The 17,573-nt window shown below is 35.4% G+C and overlaps 2 protein-coding genes across 7 annotated transcripts; both read right to left on the reverse strand.

The window, feature by feature from the left end:
- Window positions 1-869: 869 nt before the first annotated feature.
- Window positions 870-7,610, reverse strand: LOC144559808 (putative disease resistance protein RGA4). 6 transcript variants are annotated; one of them, XR_013513269.1, is made up of 4 exons: window positions 3,095-6,276; window positions 2,588-2,654; window positions 1,555-1,794; window positions 870-1,433 (listed from the first exon to the last, which is right to left on the reverse strand). XR_013513269.1 is itself a non-coding variant. In XM_078308959.1 (3 exons), the coding sequence occupies exons 1-2, from the start codon at window positions 6,054-6,056 to the stop codon at window positions 2,632-2,634; spliced, it is 2,985 nt and encodes a 994-aa protein (XP_078165085.1). In that variant the 5' UTR covers window positions 6,057-6,276; the 3' UTR covers window positions 870-1,794; window positions 2,588-2,631. The 6 variants fall into 6 exon arrangements, 5 of the variants coding, with proteins under 5 accessions (XP_078165085.1, XP_078165074.1, XP_078165060.1 ...); XM_078308959.1 differs by having other exon boundaries at window positions 870-1,794; XM_078308948.1 differs by lacking the exons at window positions 870-1,433; window positions 1,555-1,794 and adding an exon at window positions 1,898-2,285.
- Window positions 7,611-14,991: 7,381 nt separating this feature from the next.
- LOC144562895 (uncharacterized) lies at window positions 14,992-17,382 on the reverse strand. Its single transcript, XM_078312279.1, has one exon. It carries the CDS (start codon window positions 17,380-17,382, stop codon window positions 14,992-14,994), a length of 2,391 nt encoding a protein of 796 aa, XP_078168405.1.
- Window positions 17,383-17,573: the final 191 nt, after the last annotated feature.

Genomic DNA, 17,573 nt, shown 5'->3' on the forward strand with positions numbered 1-17,573 from the left:
TGCCAAAAGTATTATAAAAAGCGGGGTGGACACGGAATATGATGGATATATTTCTTAAAGAATGAATATTAATTAAATTTTATAATAATAAAATTTCTACAATTTACATTTTTACTTATTCAATAATTTTTATTATTAATATAGAGATATGAATATGTTATTAATATAATCTTATTTTAAAATAAAATATGAACTTGATTATTGATACAAAATTGTTATTAATATAATTTATTTATTGTATGTATGTCGGATCATTCTCTTCATCTGACTCTTCATCTTCCTCGTCCTCCCGTTCTCGTAGCTCTTCGTGATAGTCCAAAAAATCGTCATCATTTTACACATTAATAAAACAAGTGTTTAATAGAGAAAAACAGGTCCAAAATTTTCTAGGCAATTTGCATCAATGAATACCAGTAACATAAAAGACAAGAGCAAAGCTAGGGTGTGATGTGCTCACCAAACTCTTTTGGTGAGCACAACTCCAAAAGTATATTGCATCGGTTTCAAATGACGAATCCAAACCGTTGAAATCCATGTACTTCATGAGTGATGTATGTACATGCAAAATTGTAAAAGTTTCAAATTTATTTGTTACAAGATCAAGCGGTCAAAGAAATGATGAAAAATAAATATATAAAATGACTTATAAAATAATTTATAAAATGTTCATTTCTTTGACCGCTTGACATTATAGCAAATGAGTTCAAAACTTTCAAAATTTTACATGTACATGCATCACTCATGAAGTACATGAATTTCAATGATTTGGATTTATTGTTTGAAGCCGATTTGTTATATTTTTAGAGTTGTACTTACCAAACCCTCTTGGTAATCACATCACACCTAACTTTGCTCGACAAGAATACAATTGGAAATGTAGTTTTCTTATGGTATACCTTAATTGCAACCTACTTTCTGTATTTTTTAGTATAATAGAATGTCTTTTTAATCAAAAATTAATTACAGCTTGCAAGGTCTCACTGTACCAGTCCCATTCCCCAACCCGTTAAGGATCCAATACTGGTACCAGATGCGCATTCAATCTATAAATTACATTATTCAGAAAAGACCCTGAATTTTAACTAAATTTAAACCACATGGAAACCTCTCTTTCTATGGTCTCCACCACCCGGGATGTTAGTACCATTTTGCCCCTTAATACCAAGGCATTCCGCTGCTTCCAAATCATCCATATCGTACCAATAAACCAGCACATCCATTTGTTTTTGCTTAACCTCCCATCTGTTACTGCATTATTCTCTGATCAGATTTTAAGTCTCTTGAATCGAGTCACTCATTACCAGTAAGCAGCCTCCTCGCCTCTGTGATAGGATGTTCAAAATTACCCGTGCACAGGGGCAACTAAAAAGCAAATTAAATGCCATCTCCAGTGGAGCATTGCATAGCATGCATCCCATATCACAGTGAATATGCTGCTTCAACAAAACATCATGGGTAAGAATTTTAGAATTGAGGACCAAATATGCGACTTAATTTCCATCCATTTAAAATATACTGCTTCAAATTTATTGAAATAAAAAGTAGTCTTTGTACTTGTGGAGACTGGATGGAGCAGCTCTAGTGAATTGGAGACGGAGGCATGGAGCGAGTTGGCAGCGACAAAGAGGCCATCATGCGTGACAGTTATGAAGTATCAAAATTACTTTAACAAGGCAGATCTCATCTGAAAGAAGAATTCATGTCCATTTCAATGCTAGTTTTAGTTTTGCAAATCTCTCAGCAAATCGTCAGATATTTTGATCGAAGTAGATGGAGAAAGAAGTTTTTTCTCCTCTGAAAACGTGCAAGAAGAAGAAGGGTGAAACAATATTAAATGAGAACCAAGGTGCCACATCAGCGAAATAAGAGTAAAAAGTGAAAAAATGCTCTATTCTCCCAACTCCCAACCCTTTTAAGTCCAATTCTTCAATTTCAGCTTTCTCTTGGAATTGAGAAAAGAGGAAGAGTACTCTATTCCACCCCTTCTATTCCAGCCCACCTTTTTGCTCTTAGGCAAAAATAGATGTACAATTTCATTCAATTCCCCTATTCCATCAGTGCCAAACAGGCCCACACTAAGAATTGTTGACTTCCAACAGATAACTATATAGAATTACCAAAAAAAGAAAACAAAACGAAAGCACCAGTACCAAAACAAATGGAATACGTCCAAGAGTACATAATCAGGAATAATGCTCAAGTAAAAGTGTGATAACAAGCCCAAGCAGAAAAAGAGGCCACAAATATGTTGCGTATGCACCATCAAAGAGGAAAGAACATCAAGTCTAACATGAATTATAAAAAGAGGTTTCATTATTAACACATCATGTATACCAAATATATTCTGATATAACATTGCGCATCATATCCGATCATTTTCTAGCTAGAACTTTTTGTTGGGATTATTATGTGTGATATAAATTAATGTAGTTAGCTTCAAATATTCATTTCTCAAATATTAAAATGATATACGCCAGTTTCGAACCTTCCAACCTTTAGAGAAAATTAAAATTTGCATATACTCTGGACATTATAATGTCTCATAGATTTTGAATTAGATAAATATATACGCTAGAGCACTGAATACCTGTTAAATTATCATTTTGGAGCTAAAGCCAGTATATATTGTCTTTAGCTCCATTCTTTCAGAAGACCTGTAATATTAAAAATTGTTAAAATATGAAGTTAGAAGTTCGATTAGTATATTAGAAAAAGCAATATATATTATGGTGGATATACACATTGTTCTTGCGTGAAACTTTTATTTTTCCCCGTAATATTCTATTGGAACATTAAGTAGTAGAAAATCTTAAGAAGATTGGAAAGTACTGTCATTTGTAGCTAACAGAAATTAGTAAACACCAAAACAGAAAAGAAAAAGAACAATAGAGCTAGTGTGCGATAAATATTAAGTTGAGTTATATTTGAAGGAAAATGAATGAGTCTGTCTTCATGAACAGAACACTCCTCTGTTTTTGAAATTAATCAAAGTAAACAAAATCACCTGAAAAAAATTAATATATGCTTGATTCTTATTTCACCAATGAAAAGATTTGTTCAAGAAACACTGAATGGAATGGCGATTGTGAATTACCTGATGGCAGTTTTCCATGTATATTTCGACCTCCAGTCTCATGAAGCTTAGGACAACCCCAAATGCGGATTACCTTTAGAGATGCAAACACCTGGTGCCCCCCTAGCGACTGTAAGTTCTGACAGCTCCACAATTGCAGTTCAGATAGAGATTTAAGATTGTTTGTGACCTCAGCTGGAATAGATACCAAATGTTCGCAATCACGTATAGTCAAAGTTTCAAGGGAAGTGAGGTTTTGCAAGCAACTGGGAATCAACTTTTCAAGGTCACCACAATCTCCCAGTTCAAGGCCCTTGACAGAGGGTGGTAAGACCATAGCATTTGGGCTTCTAAGCATGGGGCATGAAGTAATTATCAGCTGCTCAAGGGACACAAATCCTCCAAATGATTCTACTGACAGTGATTCCAGATTTTTGCACCATGTTAGCCGAATATGCTTTAGTGCTGGCAGGTGGTTTGGCACCAAACAATTCTGAAGATTTTCTAGTTGGGATAACCCATCAATGACTAATTTGGTGATGAACAAAGGGAGGTGAGAGATAGTTGAGACCTTACAATTACTAAACTCAACTTCTGTTAAATTTGGCAAAAACTCTTCCTTCAACCAACTTGGTGATAAATTTCTACCTCTATAACCTTCGATTTTCAACTCTTTGAGATTATGATGGGGACATAAACCATCAAGTACCTCAGTATCGTGTTTTTCATCAGTAGACCATATCAATTCCAAATGGTTAATCAATGGTTTATTGTTCAGTTCTGCTTTTTGAGCAGCTTCTTTGCTGGGAACATATTCAAGTTGGCGTAAACACAAAGATCCACTGAGTTTGCAAATGTTCTTTAAAATCTCAATTTTCTCATTTTGCAAGTAAAGGTTCACGTTGTAAAGCTTGATTGCTTTAACAATATTTTCAAAACGTTCTAGCAAGGAGACCATTTGAAACGGCAAATAGAAAAGTTGTAAATTTACCAAATTGTTGAATCCTTGAGGAAAGTATTTAATCTTTGAGCAATCACTCATGTTTAGATACTGGAGGTTGTAAAGGTTACAAAAGGACTCCGGCAATGTTTCAACATTTGTGCCAGAAATATCCAGAAACTGAAGATGCTTGAGGTTTCCAATGTTTTCGGGTAGCTTCTTTATTTTGCATCTTGCAAGAGATAAGGACCGAATATTTCTAAGCACATTGCACCAGGTTTCTATTCCAGTAATGCAACAACTGTTAGGACCTACCTTTAGAGAGAGCAATTTCTTATATTTGCACAACTCCTTTTGCTCCTCCGCTAATAATTTCTTTTTAAATACCGATGCATGCCGTATATCAAGAGAGACTTTCTGTTCACAATGCCCATTTTCTAGGCAAAAGCACTCATCTTTTGTTATAGATAGGCACACATCGTGCATCAGATCATGAATCACATATTCATTATCTTTTCCACGTGCAAGTGTTTGGAAAAATCCTCTCCTTACAAGGTCAACAAAGTAACTGTTCGCCTGACTTCTCAATTCTTTGTCGTTATCTAGAGGTTCAAAAAAACCTTGCATGATCCAAAACTCTGTTAACTCAGATTGGGTGAATTTAAAATCCTTGGGAAAGAGTGAGCAAAAGGAGAAACATTTTTTCAGATAAGTGGGTAAATATTGATAGCTCAATTGAAGTACGGGAAGTATATCATGTTCCTCTTTTTGTAATTCCCACATTTTACTGTCTTTGATATTCGTCCAGTGTTCAACACCTGAGTTGATTTTCAAAGTACCTCCGATTGTTATGGCAGCAAGCGGAGATCCTTTTAGCCTTTTACAAATTTCCTTACCAATAACCTCCAATTCTGGATTAATATTATTTGATTCGACAACCGAATCAAATGCACAGCTCTTAAAGAACTCCCAGTAAATATGCTCTTCTAAACCCTCCAATTTTATGACACCTCTGGAGCCTATACTGGTACCTGGAATTTTCACACATTCAGGATCCCTAGCTGTCACCAGTACTATACTTCCTTCAGATGCTCCTTCCATTGGTGCCAATAGACGTTGCCAGTCTTTGCTCCAAATGTCATCAAGAACTAGCAAAAATTTCTTGGAATTTAATCTCTTTTGGAGATCTTTTTGCAGTTCATTTAAATTAGTAAGATTGAACTCTTTTCTATTTTTAGTGGCACTCTCAATCATTTCTTTAGTTAACCTTACCGAATCAAAATTATCAGAGACGCAAACCCACATAATTAGATCAAAGTACGACTTTACAGTTTTTTGATTGCAGACCATTTGAGCAAGGGTAGTTTTCCCGACACCTCCCATGCCAACTATAGATAATACTGATACATTCCATTTCTTATCCATTCTGCTGCTACTCTCCCCAATATCTAGCTTAGACACACTCACTCGTTTCTCTCTCTTCCTTTTACCACATCCAGAACTGGGAATTCTCATTTTACAAATCACTTTATTCAACTCTTTATCACGCCCATACACATTAGATGTATTAAGAAATGTACTTGTAATCGGTCTAGCAGTTTGGCTAAATTGGTTGGGATTTTCTGGTATACCACGACTGTCACAGATTTCTTTCATTTCATTATAGACGTTAGTAAGCCTATCACGACCCAATTTTACTTTGGTCGGGAAATCTCTCATCCAGTTCTCTATCCAGTTCCGAAAAATTTGAGGACATGGAAAGCTCTTTTCGACTTTATGCTTCAAACTTTGGTACTGCAATTCACCAACTATGCTTTCGGCTTCGTAGACGGAATCTTTTAGCAGGGAAAGATGCTTGTCTATTGGATTGTATTTAGGTAATCGCCAGCATTCGGCTCTCTCGATTAGCAGCTGTGCCTTAGGCAGTGCCACACGAAGTTCTGAGAGGTGACTATCAACATCATTGCTACTACTCCAAGCATCAATAACAGATTGGCCAATAATTGACGCCAAAAATTCTAGTGCCTTTTCCCACAATATCATTCTCCCCTGTTACGGTTATCAACCACAAGGAAAGGATTAGATAAGTAGCGAAGTAAGAAGCAAAGTTCTTTTTTTTTTTTGGTTATCTCCGCCTTCTTTGAATTGAATTGAAGCAAAAGAAGTTGCTTTTATAACCAAAGGAGGAATAAAATGGGATTTTCACTGTCCAACGAAGAGAAAAACAGAGATGTACAAGCTTTTTCCCTTTATTTTTTTTATGCTGAAAGTAAGAAACACAACAAATAAAAGTTAGGATCATCAACTGAAATCCGGAATCGGAATCAGAATTGGGTGAATCGGTGGTAATCGACCGAATCAAACCGGAAACTCGGATTTTTTTTTTAAAAAAAGAAAGCTTGTTTGTACTAAAAAATAAGAATAAGAAATTGTAAAATATAATTTGTTGAAAAATTATGTTAGTTCAAAAAATTAAGCTCAAATATTCCATTAAAATAATAATAAATTCAAATATTTAAAAGTCAACAGGTAGCCTATAATGAATTCTCACATAGAGTAAAAAAGAAAACAAAAATAAAATATTACATATTTGATAAAAGATAAATTTTAAAATGCATATCAATATTTTTTTTTAACTAGATTAAATAGAATTACAACTTGATCACACTTGTTTATTCTCTTAATTATTACAAAAAAAATACAAATGTTACATACATATAAAATTAAATACGTTGTAGAATACAAGAAATAAAAAAAATTGCAACAAAATAGAATTTTTGTTTTATAAATAAAAGAACTAATATTTTTAATATATAAAAAAAATTAACCATTTGCTCATAAATTTATTTATTAACTTAGAAAGGTTAAATAACAGAGGTTTAAATTGACGGGTCCCATTGTCAGAAGTTCCTTCTTTTCTCCCTCTTATTCTTTCTTTTATTCCCGATTTGTACTTTCTTTGCTATCTAGACTAAAATTGAGATTGCTCTAACAATAATATCGCCAAAATAGGTTGAATATGAGATAAACCGGTCAAAACCGTAACAAAATTGGCTTGCCCCCGGCGGATTCCACTCCAACTTGGCTGATTCAACTCAGAATCGGCCGATTTTCCAAGATATGGTTAGGATGCTTTGATTTATGTGATCAAATCATGCAGATCGAGACTCCCAATAGCAAATTAATCGATTATTAGAACATTTTCTTTTGAGGTTGATAATTAGAACTATTTAGTATTTAAGATAATTTACAACGATCCAAGTCAGTTTGAACCATAAGAAAATATATATAAGCTACAATCAAAAGAGATCGGAGCCCCAAATCGTATCCAAGTTCTTCTAACTCAGTCAGGAAACTAATTAAGAAAAAAAATAACTAGAGATAGATATAATTGTTAGCAATTAAGTTACTTAATAGGTTAGAAATTAATAGTATACCTATTTCTAAGTTTCTAATATATTTCTGGAATGGAGATGCTCTTAGAAAATTAAACAAGAGAAACACTTACAATCCAATAAGTAGCTTCGCGTAGATACTTGATTTCCGAGGGGATAATTGGTTTTTGGCTTTGGGATCTTAACAGAATGGCTGGCTTCTATTTTTTGAGAGGAGGAGACTCTAATGAAGAAATGAACAGTAGTCAGTAGAGCACTTCATTGGGAAAGGAAAAATAATATATAATTGACCAGTCTTACTGGTAGAAAATTAAGTCTGTACAAAAATATAAATAAAACAAAGATGAACATCACACTCCTACCAACCCTCTCTACTCTTTATTTTTTTTTAAATATATTTTTTCTTACATCAGAATAATTTTTTGGACATGATTAGGACTTAAATAAATGCTGGCCCTTATGCCTTTCTGGAAAGAGAAAATAAAATCTATCTTTTATTATATTTTTCTATTTTAACAATATCACTATCTAACCAAATAGGAAACAAATCAAGCTAACTAAAAACAATGCATTACCTTCTTTAATTGTCTAGTGCGCTGGCCTACAGTCACGTTCATGACCTGGCCTACAAGTCAAAGAATTAATTGCTATATCAAATTACTTGCTTACTTGTATGGGGACGCTATTCTCTGTGAAGTTTTTCCGTGCAGAGCTTTTAATCCGATCCGTTTATTTCGGATTGGACGGACTGAATTAAGGGTTCACTAAATTTTGAGTTTTTTTAAAATTCAGACAAAATCTGATCTGATCCGTCCAATTCGAAACGAACGGACCAAATTAAAAGTTTCACATAGCTCTGCACGAAAAAATTCCACAGATGATACTTTCCCACTTGTATGGCTCACAATATCAACTCAAAGCGCGTCCAGATTTCCTTCTCACGAAAATATCGTGAAAAAAATGTGTGGGTCAAAAGAGATTTTGCGTGATTTTCACATTGGTCCTGATTATTGTTTTATTTATTTCATTTGTCAAATGAATTACACAAATATCTTCGTTTTATACTAGAAATTTCTATAATTATTATTAAACACGTGTGCACTAAATTAATATCTAAAGATGAGGAAGGTTCAAATGTCTTCATCATACCTCTATTTTTTAAAACTTTAATAACTCAAAAATTTTAACGTCAAAATAAAACCGTTAGATGTGATCTATGTTATTTTCTCTTAAACCTCCACTTTCAAATTTAAATAAAAATATTTTAGGTTACAAGCTCTTGATGACAACTAAAATAAAATTGAGATGTCATAATTTTTTGCACATGTATAGATAAAATTATGTATATCATATCCAACGGTTTTATTTTGACTTTTAAATTTTAAATTATTAAAGTTTTTAAAAATAAAGATATGATGGGGCACAAAAAATGGAGGCATTTGAACCCTCCTCTCTAAAGATATACATTCAGTTACTACTACCCATAAAAATATTTTATTTTTATTTAAATTTGAAATTGGAGGTTTATAAACCTCAACTTTCTAACTTTTTCTTACTGCTTTACCCTTATATAATTATCCCAAATTTTGGGTCCTTATATAATTATTCCAAATTTCTCAAAAGTAAGTTATGGTCCCTACTAAGTACTAACCTACATCCCTTTGTTAATTGAAGTAGTTATTTCCTATTTATCTTTATCCACAAGAAAATAATATTAAATTAAGACGGTGACTGTTATCCGGATCAGCCCAGATAGTGCAAGTCACAAATTTAGACCCTTCTTTTCACGTGGCACGAATCTCAAAGCATACCCCCTACGGTCTCAACTGGCTCCAATTGAGTTATGCCTAGGGGTGCAAACGGATCGGATACGGATCGGATAGTGCTCAACCCATATCCGTATCCGTATTTTTTTTTCGGATACGGATATGGATCGGATAGTAACCGGATACGGATCGGATATTAAACGGATACAGATACGGATTGGATATTTTTGGATACGAATACAGATACGGATATAATTCGGATTTCTAATTCAAAATATATATCTAATTAACTTGTTACACCATTACAAAATATATATCTGATTAACTAAAATTCACCAACATAACTATAACTTTAATTAAAAATACCAACACAAAAGATATTTTAATACAAAAGATAAATAGACACAAATTTTTTTTCTCAAATCTTAACATATCCGGATGGAATATGCTAGCATGCTATGCATAGCATAGAACCCCTCCATGCAACGGCTCGGATTTTGAGTTTTCAAAATCCTAATGGTCGATCCGAACCGTTCATCTTGTTCTCCATATTAATATATGTTTGGAGACCAAATTTTATATTTTTTGAAATTTTTTTACTATTTCTTTAGATTTATTGAAAATTGCTGTTTTTTTATGGTCCAGATTTGCTGAAAACAGCAATTTTCAATAAATCTAAAGAAATAGAAAACAAATTCCAAAAAATATAAAATTTGGTCTCCAAATACATATTAATATGGAGAACAAGATGAACGGTTCGGATCGACCATTAGGATTTTGAAAACTCGAAATCCAAGCCGTTGCATGGAGGGGTTCTATGCTATGCATATCATGCTAGCATATTCCTATCCGGATATCCGAAAAATTAAAATATCCGGATCCGGATAATTATCCGTATCCGATTCCGAAACTCAACCCGTATCCGTATCCGAATCCGCATAAAAAAATCCTTATCCGTATCCGAATCCGCAACTATCCGTATCCGAATATCCGAATCCGCAAAAATTCGGATACGGATCCGGATTCGGACGGGTAATATCCGACCCGTTTGCACCCCTAGTTATGCCCAACTGGAATTAATATGGACTGTCCATTTTTTTAAATTGTACCTAAGATACCGGAGGGGGACACGGACTGTGACAATCATTGATATATATGCGTTCATTACTAAGTGATTTCTGATTTGCCAATCATGCAGAGCATCTTGGCCATGCAGATGCAGTACTTCATCTCGCAGCAATGCTGATAGCGATAGGCATGCTACTGTAGGCCTATCAGGACACTTGTAAGAATCCTGCATGATTTTCTCTAATTATACGAATACCCGCGAGACAACGAAAGCATGCAAGGCAAGGCAAGGCAAGGCAAGGCAAGGCAAGGCATTGGGTACGAATAGCCGCTAGATATGCTTCGGCATTCTCTAACACAGTTGAAAATTCTAATTGTTGTTTGGAACATCTTCAAGTATAAAACAGGGCACTTCAGATTAAACAGAGCCCAATCTGAAAAGGAATGATGGGCTGTCATTTTGGGCTTTTGGAATTTTACAAGGGATGAAGTATATGGCCCAAAATTAGGAGGAGGCCACTGAATTGACGTGTGGATTTGGGTGGTCAACACAACGGGCACAGTGCCGATATGCAGAAAGGTGTGAGGTGAGTTGCATTGTGGGAAATGGTGACCCGCCTCATTATTGTAAACAGGAGAAATAGGTTAGTCGTTGATGAAAAGTAGAGGAAAAAGGTTGAAAGTTAATTTTATAACCTTTAGTCTAACGGATATACAATAAGTGCCGGTATGGGGCACATGTGATTTTAATATGAAGCTTTATGTGATTATGTCTACAACTTATGTTTATGAACATCTGCTAGTAGTTTCCCATATCCTTTTGTTTTGGTTGTTTTATGAAGTAATTCTAGCATGAATCACCTTATTCAAAACCGTTGCATCTCACACTTTGGAAATTTTATCAGTGTTCTTTTATATACTCATATGATAAAGCCTTTAATTGCTTTTGTTTATTGAGAAGAATGTTTAGTATTATTAAATGCACAACAGCTTATCTTTAGTATGGGATTAAATACAACCGAAGGGTCAGGGATAACTATTCGGATAAACAATCTATTGCACAGCCAAAACCGTTCGATTCACTTCACTTTGATATTCGTGCGGGCGATTTATATTAAAATCCGTTCATGAATTATCTAAGCAAGTCTCGTCAAGTTTGACGCGATTTGGAGAACGGTACTCCACTACTCCTTTTCCAATCTGGTACATCCCTCATCGAATTCGTATCCTCTGAGATATCTCAAACTTTGCGTGACTTTATGGAAAATCCCAACCGTTTAAATGCGTTCTGCACGAATCTCAAAGCACACATAATACTGACCCTACATCATCCCCGAATAGGCACCGGACACGTCGGTCACGCAAAAGTTGAGATATCTCAGAGGATACGCACTCTCCGTCATCCGAGTTTTACAATTCGTCAATTCCTACAAAATTTTATCAGTTATCATGTGGGACTAATTGATCCCTGATCCTCCGCGTACTGCATATGAGCAGAATCCGCTACAGGCTCTCTGACAAGTGGGTTCCACATTTTTATGAGAGAGAAACGGATATTGTCGCCGCCTCTCTTCTTCTCTTCGCCTCGCCTCCCACGACGACATAATTCTTCTCTCAGCGATTGGCTGAAGAGAGAGAGAACGATCGAGAGGGATAGATGGCCGATAACGTAGAGCCTTTATTGGGGAACTACTCGAAGCTCCTGCAGCAATCGAGCCAATAACTCCTACCGTCCTGCATTCCTCTTTAGAAATTATTTTGATACCAGACTCTTATTGCTAAATATCGTCTCCTTTGTTGATCTTGTGTGACCTAATTCGAGTTCGATCTCTGTTATGGGTAAGGCAACGGAGACGAGATTTAGCAATAATGAGTTAGGTGTCAAAGAAATCGGCATTTCTGAGTCGTCGTTTGCTTTCGGCAAGCATCAGGTGAGGTTTTCCGATTTCTTTCAATAAAGCAAAACCCTAACTCTAATGTTTTAGCTTATTGGTTTTTTATTTGGTTTCGATGATGACCTAGGATGGATTTGTGAAATTTCTTGTTTGGATATGGCTATTCTCTGGACCCGTAAGAGAATTTCCATTTTTTTCAAAATTCACTTCAATTTCTTCTTCTTTGGGTTAGGGTTCTTAGTTTATTATCATTTCTTCTTCAATTCATGACCACAATATACCGATTAAATATTACCATGCTTGATTTAATTTTGACACCAGAATGTTCAGGTCTTGTATTGAAACCTCACTATCGCATACTACCAGCATTGGTGGAACCATGATTATAAATGACGGGCCAAACAACTCTTCTTTTTCTTTTCTTATTTACATTTGTATAGTTCAAACTTCCTGTAATAGAGTAAAAAACTGTTAAATATTTTTTCTAAAAAGAGTGGGGGACTTTGCCAAATTGCAACACTGACACTGGCACCAACATGCTGCTGGCTGATAATGCCTCATTGTATTGCTCCAAAATGAGAACCCCCACCCCCTTCAAAATAAATGATGGTAGTACGCTGAACATATTACACCTAAAATAGTAAATCAGTTGACCATAAAAAAATAATTTACATACAAATACTCATCTGAAACTTAAAGATCTTCTTGAAGGCTTGAGAGGCTTCAATAGAAAATACTCCTTGGCCTTGTTCAGCTTGGCTTGCATAGTATCTCCATTGTCACTTGTCAATAAAAACATGAGTACTTCAACTAGGTGTTGTTTATGCTATTTATTTTTTTCCTTCTAGCAGATGACTAAAATCAAATGATCAGGGACAAACTGGAATACACCAAGTACCAATTATTGTATATTTCTTTTGTTTGCTTATATGTTTAAATCAAATCTTAATTGGATTCAATACAGACCACTTAGTCTGTAGGCTTGCAAGGCTTGAACTAGAAATGTTCAGCCTTCTCCAGCTTGGTTTACGTATCTGCACTGTCATCTGTCCAGAAAAAATGTCATAGATAAATTAATAAGGCTGTGCTTCCATACTTGTTCATACTTCACTGCTAGGCATTCTTTATGCTTATTTATTTTGTCTTTCTCCTAGGAAATAATGGACGAAATCAAACGGTCAGAGATATAATTTGAAATTGACACATGTAGCTGTAACTATATGTTCCTTTTGTTTGTTAATATAGTAAAATCAAATCTTAATTGGATCATACCAAGCATTCCTCTAGGCTTGAAGGGTTTGTATCGAAAATGCTCCACAGTCTTATCCAGATTATCTTTGGTAATATCTCCGCTATCACCTGTGCAAAAGCATGCCATAAATTATTTAAAAGAGCAGTGCTTCCATTATATGTTCACACTTCTTTCCAGACATTCTTTGTGCCTTTCATTTTCCCCCATAGCAAATTACACACCAAAATCAAATGAATAAATGATCAGGGATAAAATTGGAATTTTAAATTACTATATTTTTCTCCAAGTAGTCAGTTCAAGTATTAATTGGATTTCAATCCTAGTATAATAGTATCGTTTTTAGGCCTCAAAGGCTTGAGTCGGAAATGTTCTGCAGTCTCATCCAGCTTGTCTTGCATAGTTTCTTCCTGGTCACCTGTACAGAAACATGCCATATATTATATTTAAAAAGTAATGCTTCCATCCTACATCCACTTCTTCTTACTAGGGATTTTTTCTTCTTTTTTTTCCTAAAAACAAATTACACATCAAATGATCCAGCAGAAAATTGAAACCGACAAAAAGTAGCAGTTACTATATGGTTCTTTGTTTATTTATATAGTCAAATCAAATCTTAATTGGATTTCATACTGAGTTCTTCTCTAGGCTTGGAAGGCTTGATTCGGAAATGCTCTTCAGTCGCATCCAGGTTGTCTTGCATAATATCTTCACTGTAACCTGTCCAGAAAACATGCCATGGATAAATCATTATTCCATACTGTGTTTACACTACACTAGGCATTATTTATTCTTTTCATCATATCCTCATAGCAGAAAATAGACAATTAAATGATCAAGGGCAAAACTGAACACACAAAAGTAGCATTTTGCTATCTGTCTTTTGTTTGTTTATATAGTCAAATCAAAAATTAATTTGATTTCATACAGGGTTCTCCATTTGTAGGTTTTGTAGGCAGCTCCGAGGAGGAATACTCTGCCGTTCCTGGCAAAATCTTATCCCTGTTAGATTGCGTGCCCTTCCAAATACCTGTCCAGAGATGTACAGTACATTATTGGAGAGTGAACTCTATATCTTTCTCATATATACATATATTTTGTTCGATTAATCACCTATTAGTGGAGTAAAATTGAATTTCTATAGTCTATTTGACTAGCCAAAACTGCTTGCATTTCCACATACTAGTGAGGTGTCCAAAAAGTTGCTTTATGGAATTCCACACAGTTGCCAACAAGTTCTAGGTACCAATTAGCAACTTTTCCAGTATAACCTACTTACAATACCAGTATTAACAGGGCGGTGTGGGAAGTGTAGATTATCACTAAACTTATTAGATAAAAGTCATAAAGATACATACCTGCAGGAATTTTAACACTTGGATAGTCATCTTCTTTTTTTATGATTGTTACATCAGCTAGATGGTCACATCCTCTTATCCACAACCTCTGTAATGTGCTAATCCTGTCCAGCCATTCTGGTAGCATAACCAGATTCATGCAAGAACTTATGCACAAGTACTTCAAAGATGTCAGGGCTCGAACACCCTCTGGCAAGGTTATCAGCTCATTGCACTTGCTAATTTCTAGGTACTCTACATTAACAAGTTAGCTAAGCATGCTCCATTTAAGATAAGAATCACAGTTTTCTATTTTTAACCAGGAAGTACGTGACCTCAAAGGCACTTTTCTCTCTGGTGATCCCAGCAGCCTGCTACTTTCTATTATTGCAAAATTTGCACCGTCAGGGAGAAATGGTTGGAACTGCAATTTGGGGCATTTCTTTATCTTAACCCTTTTAAGTTTGGGGAACATGGGCCCGTCGTACTTTGAAGACGATGCTGTTCTCCACACCATGAGGTTAGGCATGTCTCTTAGAATGAGTTCTCGTAATTTTCTGAATGAAAGATTTCCTCCAGATGCATCTTTATCCACTTTTTTAATATTAGGCCCATTTTGTACCTCCAGTGCTTCCAAGTTGGGCAGTTTCTCAAATGAAGGGAGCTGCTCACACTTGGCTAAATTACACAATTGAATTTGAACCAGGTTAGGAAGAGAGGATGTCAATTCCATTGTCCAACTGGGGAATTTATTTCCTGAATAACCATCTATAGTCAGGAGCTCGAGATTTTGATGCGGCTTCAATTTTTCCAAAATGATTTCATCCATCGTTGTGCTCTCTGGGGCACGAGTAGGATATGTAGTCCATTCTAGTGTTAATGAGCGCAGCCTCTGCTTTTCACATAATTTTGCCTTTTCACCATCCTCTGGCCTATGTACTTTCTCAAGATGAGTAATCCGTATTATACCTTGAGATTGGTTAAGGTTCCCAAGCTGTACAATACTACAGTTATTACCATCAGCACCTTCTTCCATTTCTTTACACTCAAATAATTGAGGCAGCTTTTGCACTATGCCTGACATGCTAGTATTAACGAATTTCTCAATTCCTGTTGTTGATTGCTTTAGGCTGGTACAACCTAAGAGGTTCAACTTCTGCAGCTTGGAATTAGTGTCAACTATTTCGGGAAGCTTATTGAGACTGCGACAATATGATAGGTCAAGATTTTCTAAATTCACAAGATTATTAAATGATTCGGGCAACATCCGAAGGCCATGACACCAGGACAAGTTTAGATAGCGCAATTTACATAGGTTGCCAATGGTCTTGGGAAGCTCCTCAAGTTTGTGACAAGATGATAAGTTTAGCTGTTCCAAATTCATGAGGTTTCCCAAAGACTCAGGCAAGATGTGTAGGTCACTGCAATTAGATATGTCCAGAAGCTCAAGTTTACTTAGATTGCCAAGTGATTCTGGAAGTATTTGAAGGCCACTGCAATCACAGAGATCAAGGCTTAGCAAGTTGCTGAGTTTGGTGATTGATTCAGGTAATAAATCAATCTCTATACAGCCTGACATATTCAAACTCTTGAGTTTGTAGAGGTTTCCCAAAAGTTCTGGTAGCAATTTAATGTGATCACAATTTGATATGTCCAGATGTTGCAAGTCTATAAGCTTAACAATTGACTCAGTCAACCTCTGAAGACTGCGGCACCATGACACATCCAAAATTTGAACTTTCCTAAGGTTGCCTACAAAATCTGTCAAAATTTGAAGGTTATGACAATCAGACAGGTTTAGATGGAGTAATTCCTTAAGCCTGCTGATTGATATTGGCAGCTCTGTGAGTTCATGATTACTTGAGAGACCCAAGAATTGAAGTTTTACAAGGTTTCCAACAGATTCAGGTAGCCTCTGAAGGTTTGTACAACCTGATAGGTCTAAATATTGCAATGATTTAAGATTACCTATCGACTCAGGTAACACATTAAGCTTAGAGCAACCATGTAGATCTAAATATTGGAGTTTATTCACGCTACCACGAGGGATAGAGAATGCTATAAGTGGTAGATGTGAAGCATCAAGGTAACTTAGGTGTTTTAGATCGTTGATGGAAGGGGCTATCTTCTTGTTGCAACAGCCACTCAAATTAATGATACGCAAATATTTACTGTTTGAGAGTATCTTGTTAGGAACCTTGAGCAGAGTGCAATCTTTAAAATGGAGCGACCTTGCTCTTTTAGGTACAACTTTAGAAATAGCCAATGGGTTTCTAAAATTTATCATCAATATGTATCGACAGTACTTACTTACGGTTGAACAGTTTTCTTTCCTGGCATCTACAATATGAACCTCATCTCCAGCAACAGAGCTGGCAAGGTCATGCACCAAGTCATGCATGCAGAGTACTCTTTTCTTATTATTTTGCAAAGGAGAATATTGAAGGAATGACATCCATAAAAGGTCATTTACATTTTCTTCAGCAATTTTGTCCAATGTGGAACACCCATTTGTCGGTTGAATGAAACCCAAAGCAATCCACTGCCGGATCAACTGCTCTTTGTCTATTTCACATCCCTTGGGAAAAATGGCACAGTAAGCAAAACAGAGTTTCAATGGGGCTGGCATATGGTAATAGCTTAGCATAAGTGATTCCATGATTTTACTTTCAGTCGGATATCCATCATTTTCATTGAACTTGTTGAGAATAATTGAAAATATAAGGGTAGAAATGTAAAATAAGGAAAAAAGGGTTAAAGTGTAATTAGAAAAATTAAGTGACTGTACCGTTAGGTACCATGTACCAACGGTAAAATAGAAATGTAAATGTATAAAAGGTGTCAACCTTC

The sequence above is a fragment of the Carex rostrata genome, chromosome 1, assembly GCF_964058835.1.
Source record: "Carex rostrata chromosome 1, lpCarRost1.2, whole genome shotgun sequence".
NCBI classification, from domain to species: Eukaryota; Viridiplantae; Streptophyta; class Magnoliopsida; order Poales; family Cyperaceae; genus Carex; species Carex rostrata.

Bases quoted from the DNA above. Each gene is read 5' to 3' on its own strand.
- LOC144559808 (XM_078308959.1), bottom strand. From the start codon at position 6,056: ATGATATTGTGGGAAAAGGCACTAGAATTTTTGGCGTCAATTATTGGC. The intron at 2,655-3,094 runs GTAATTCACAAT...TTAATATTACAG, and splicing joins ACATGGAAAACTGCCATCAG to GTCTTCTGAAAGAATGGAGC.
- LOC144562895 (XM_078312279.1), bottom strand. From the start codon at position 17,382: ATGGAATCACTTATGCTAAGCTATTACCATATGCCAGCCCCATTGAAA.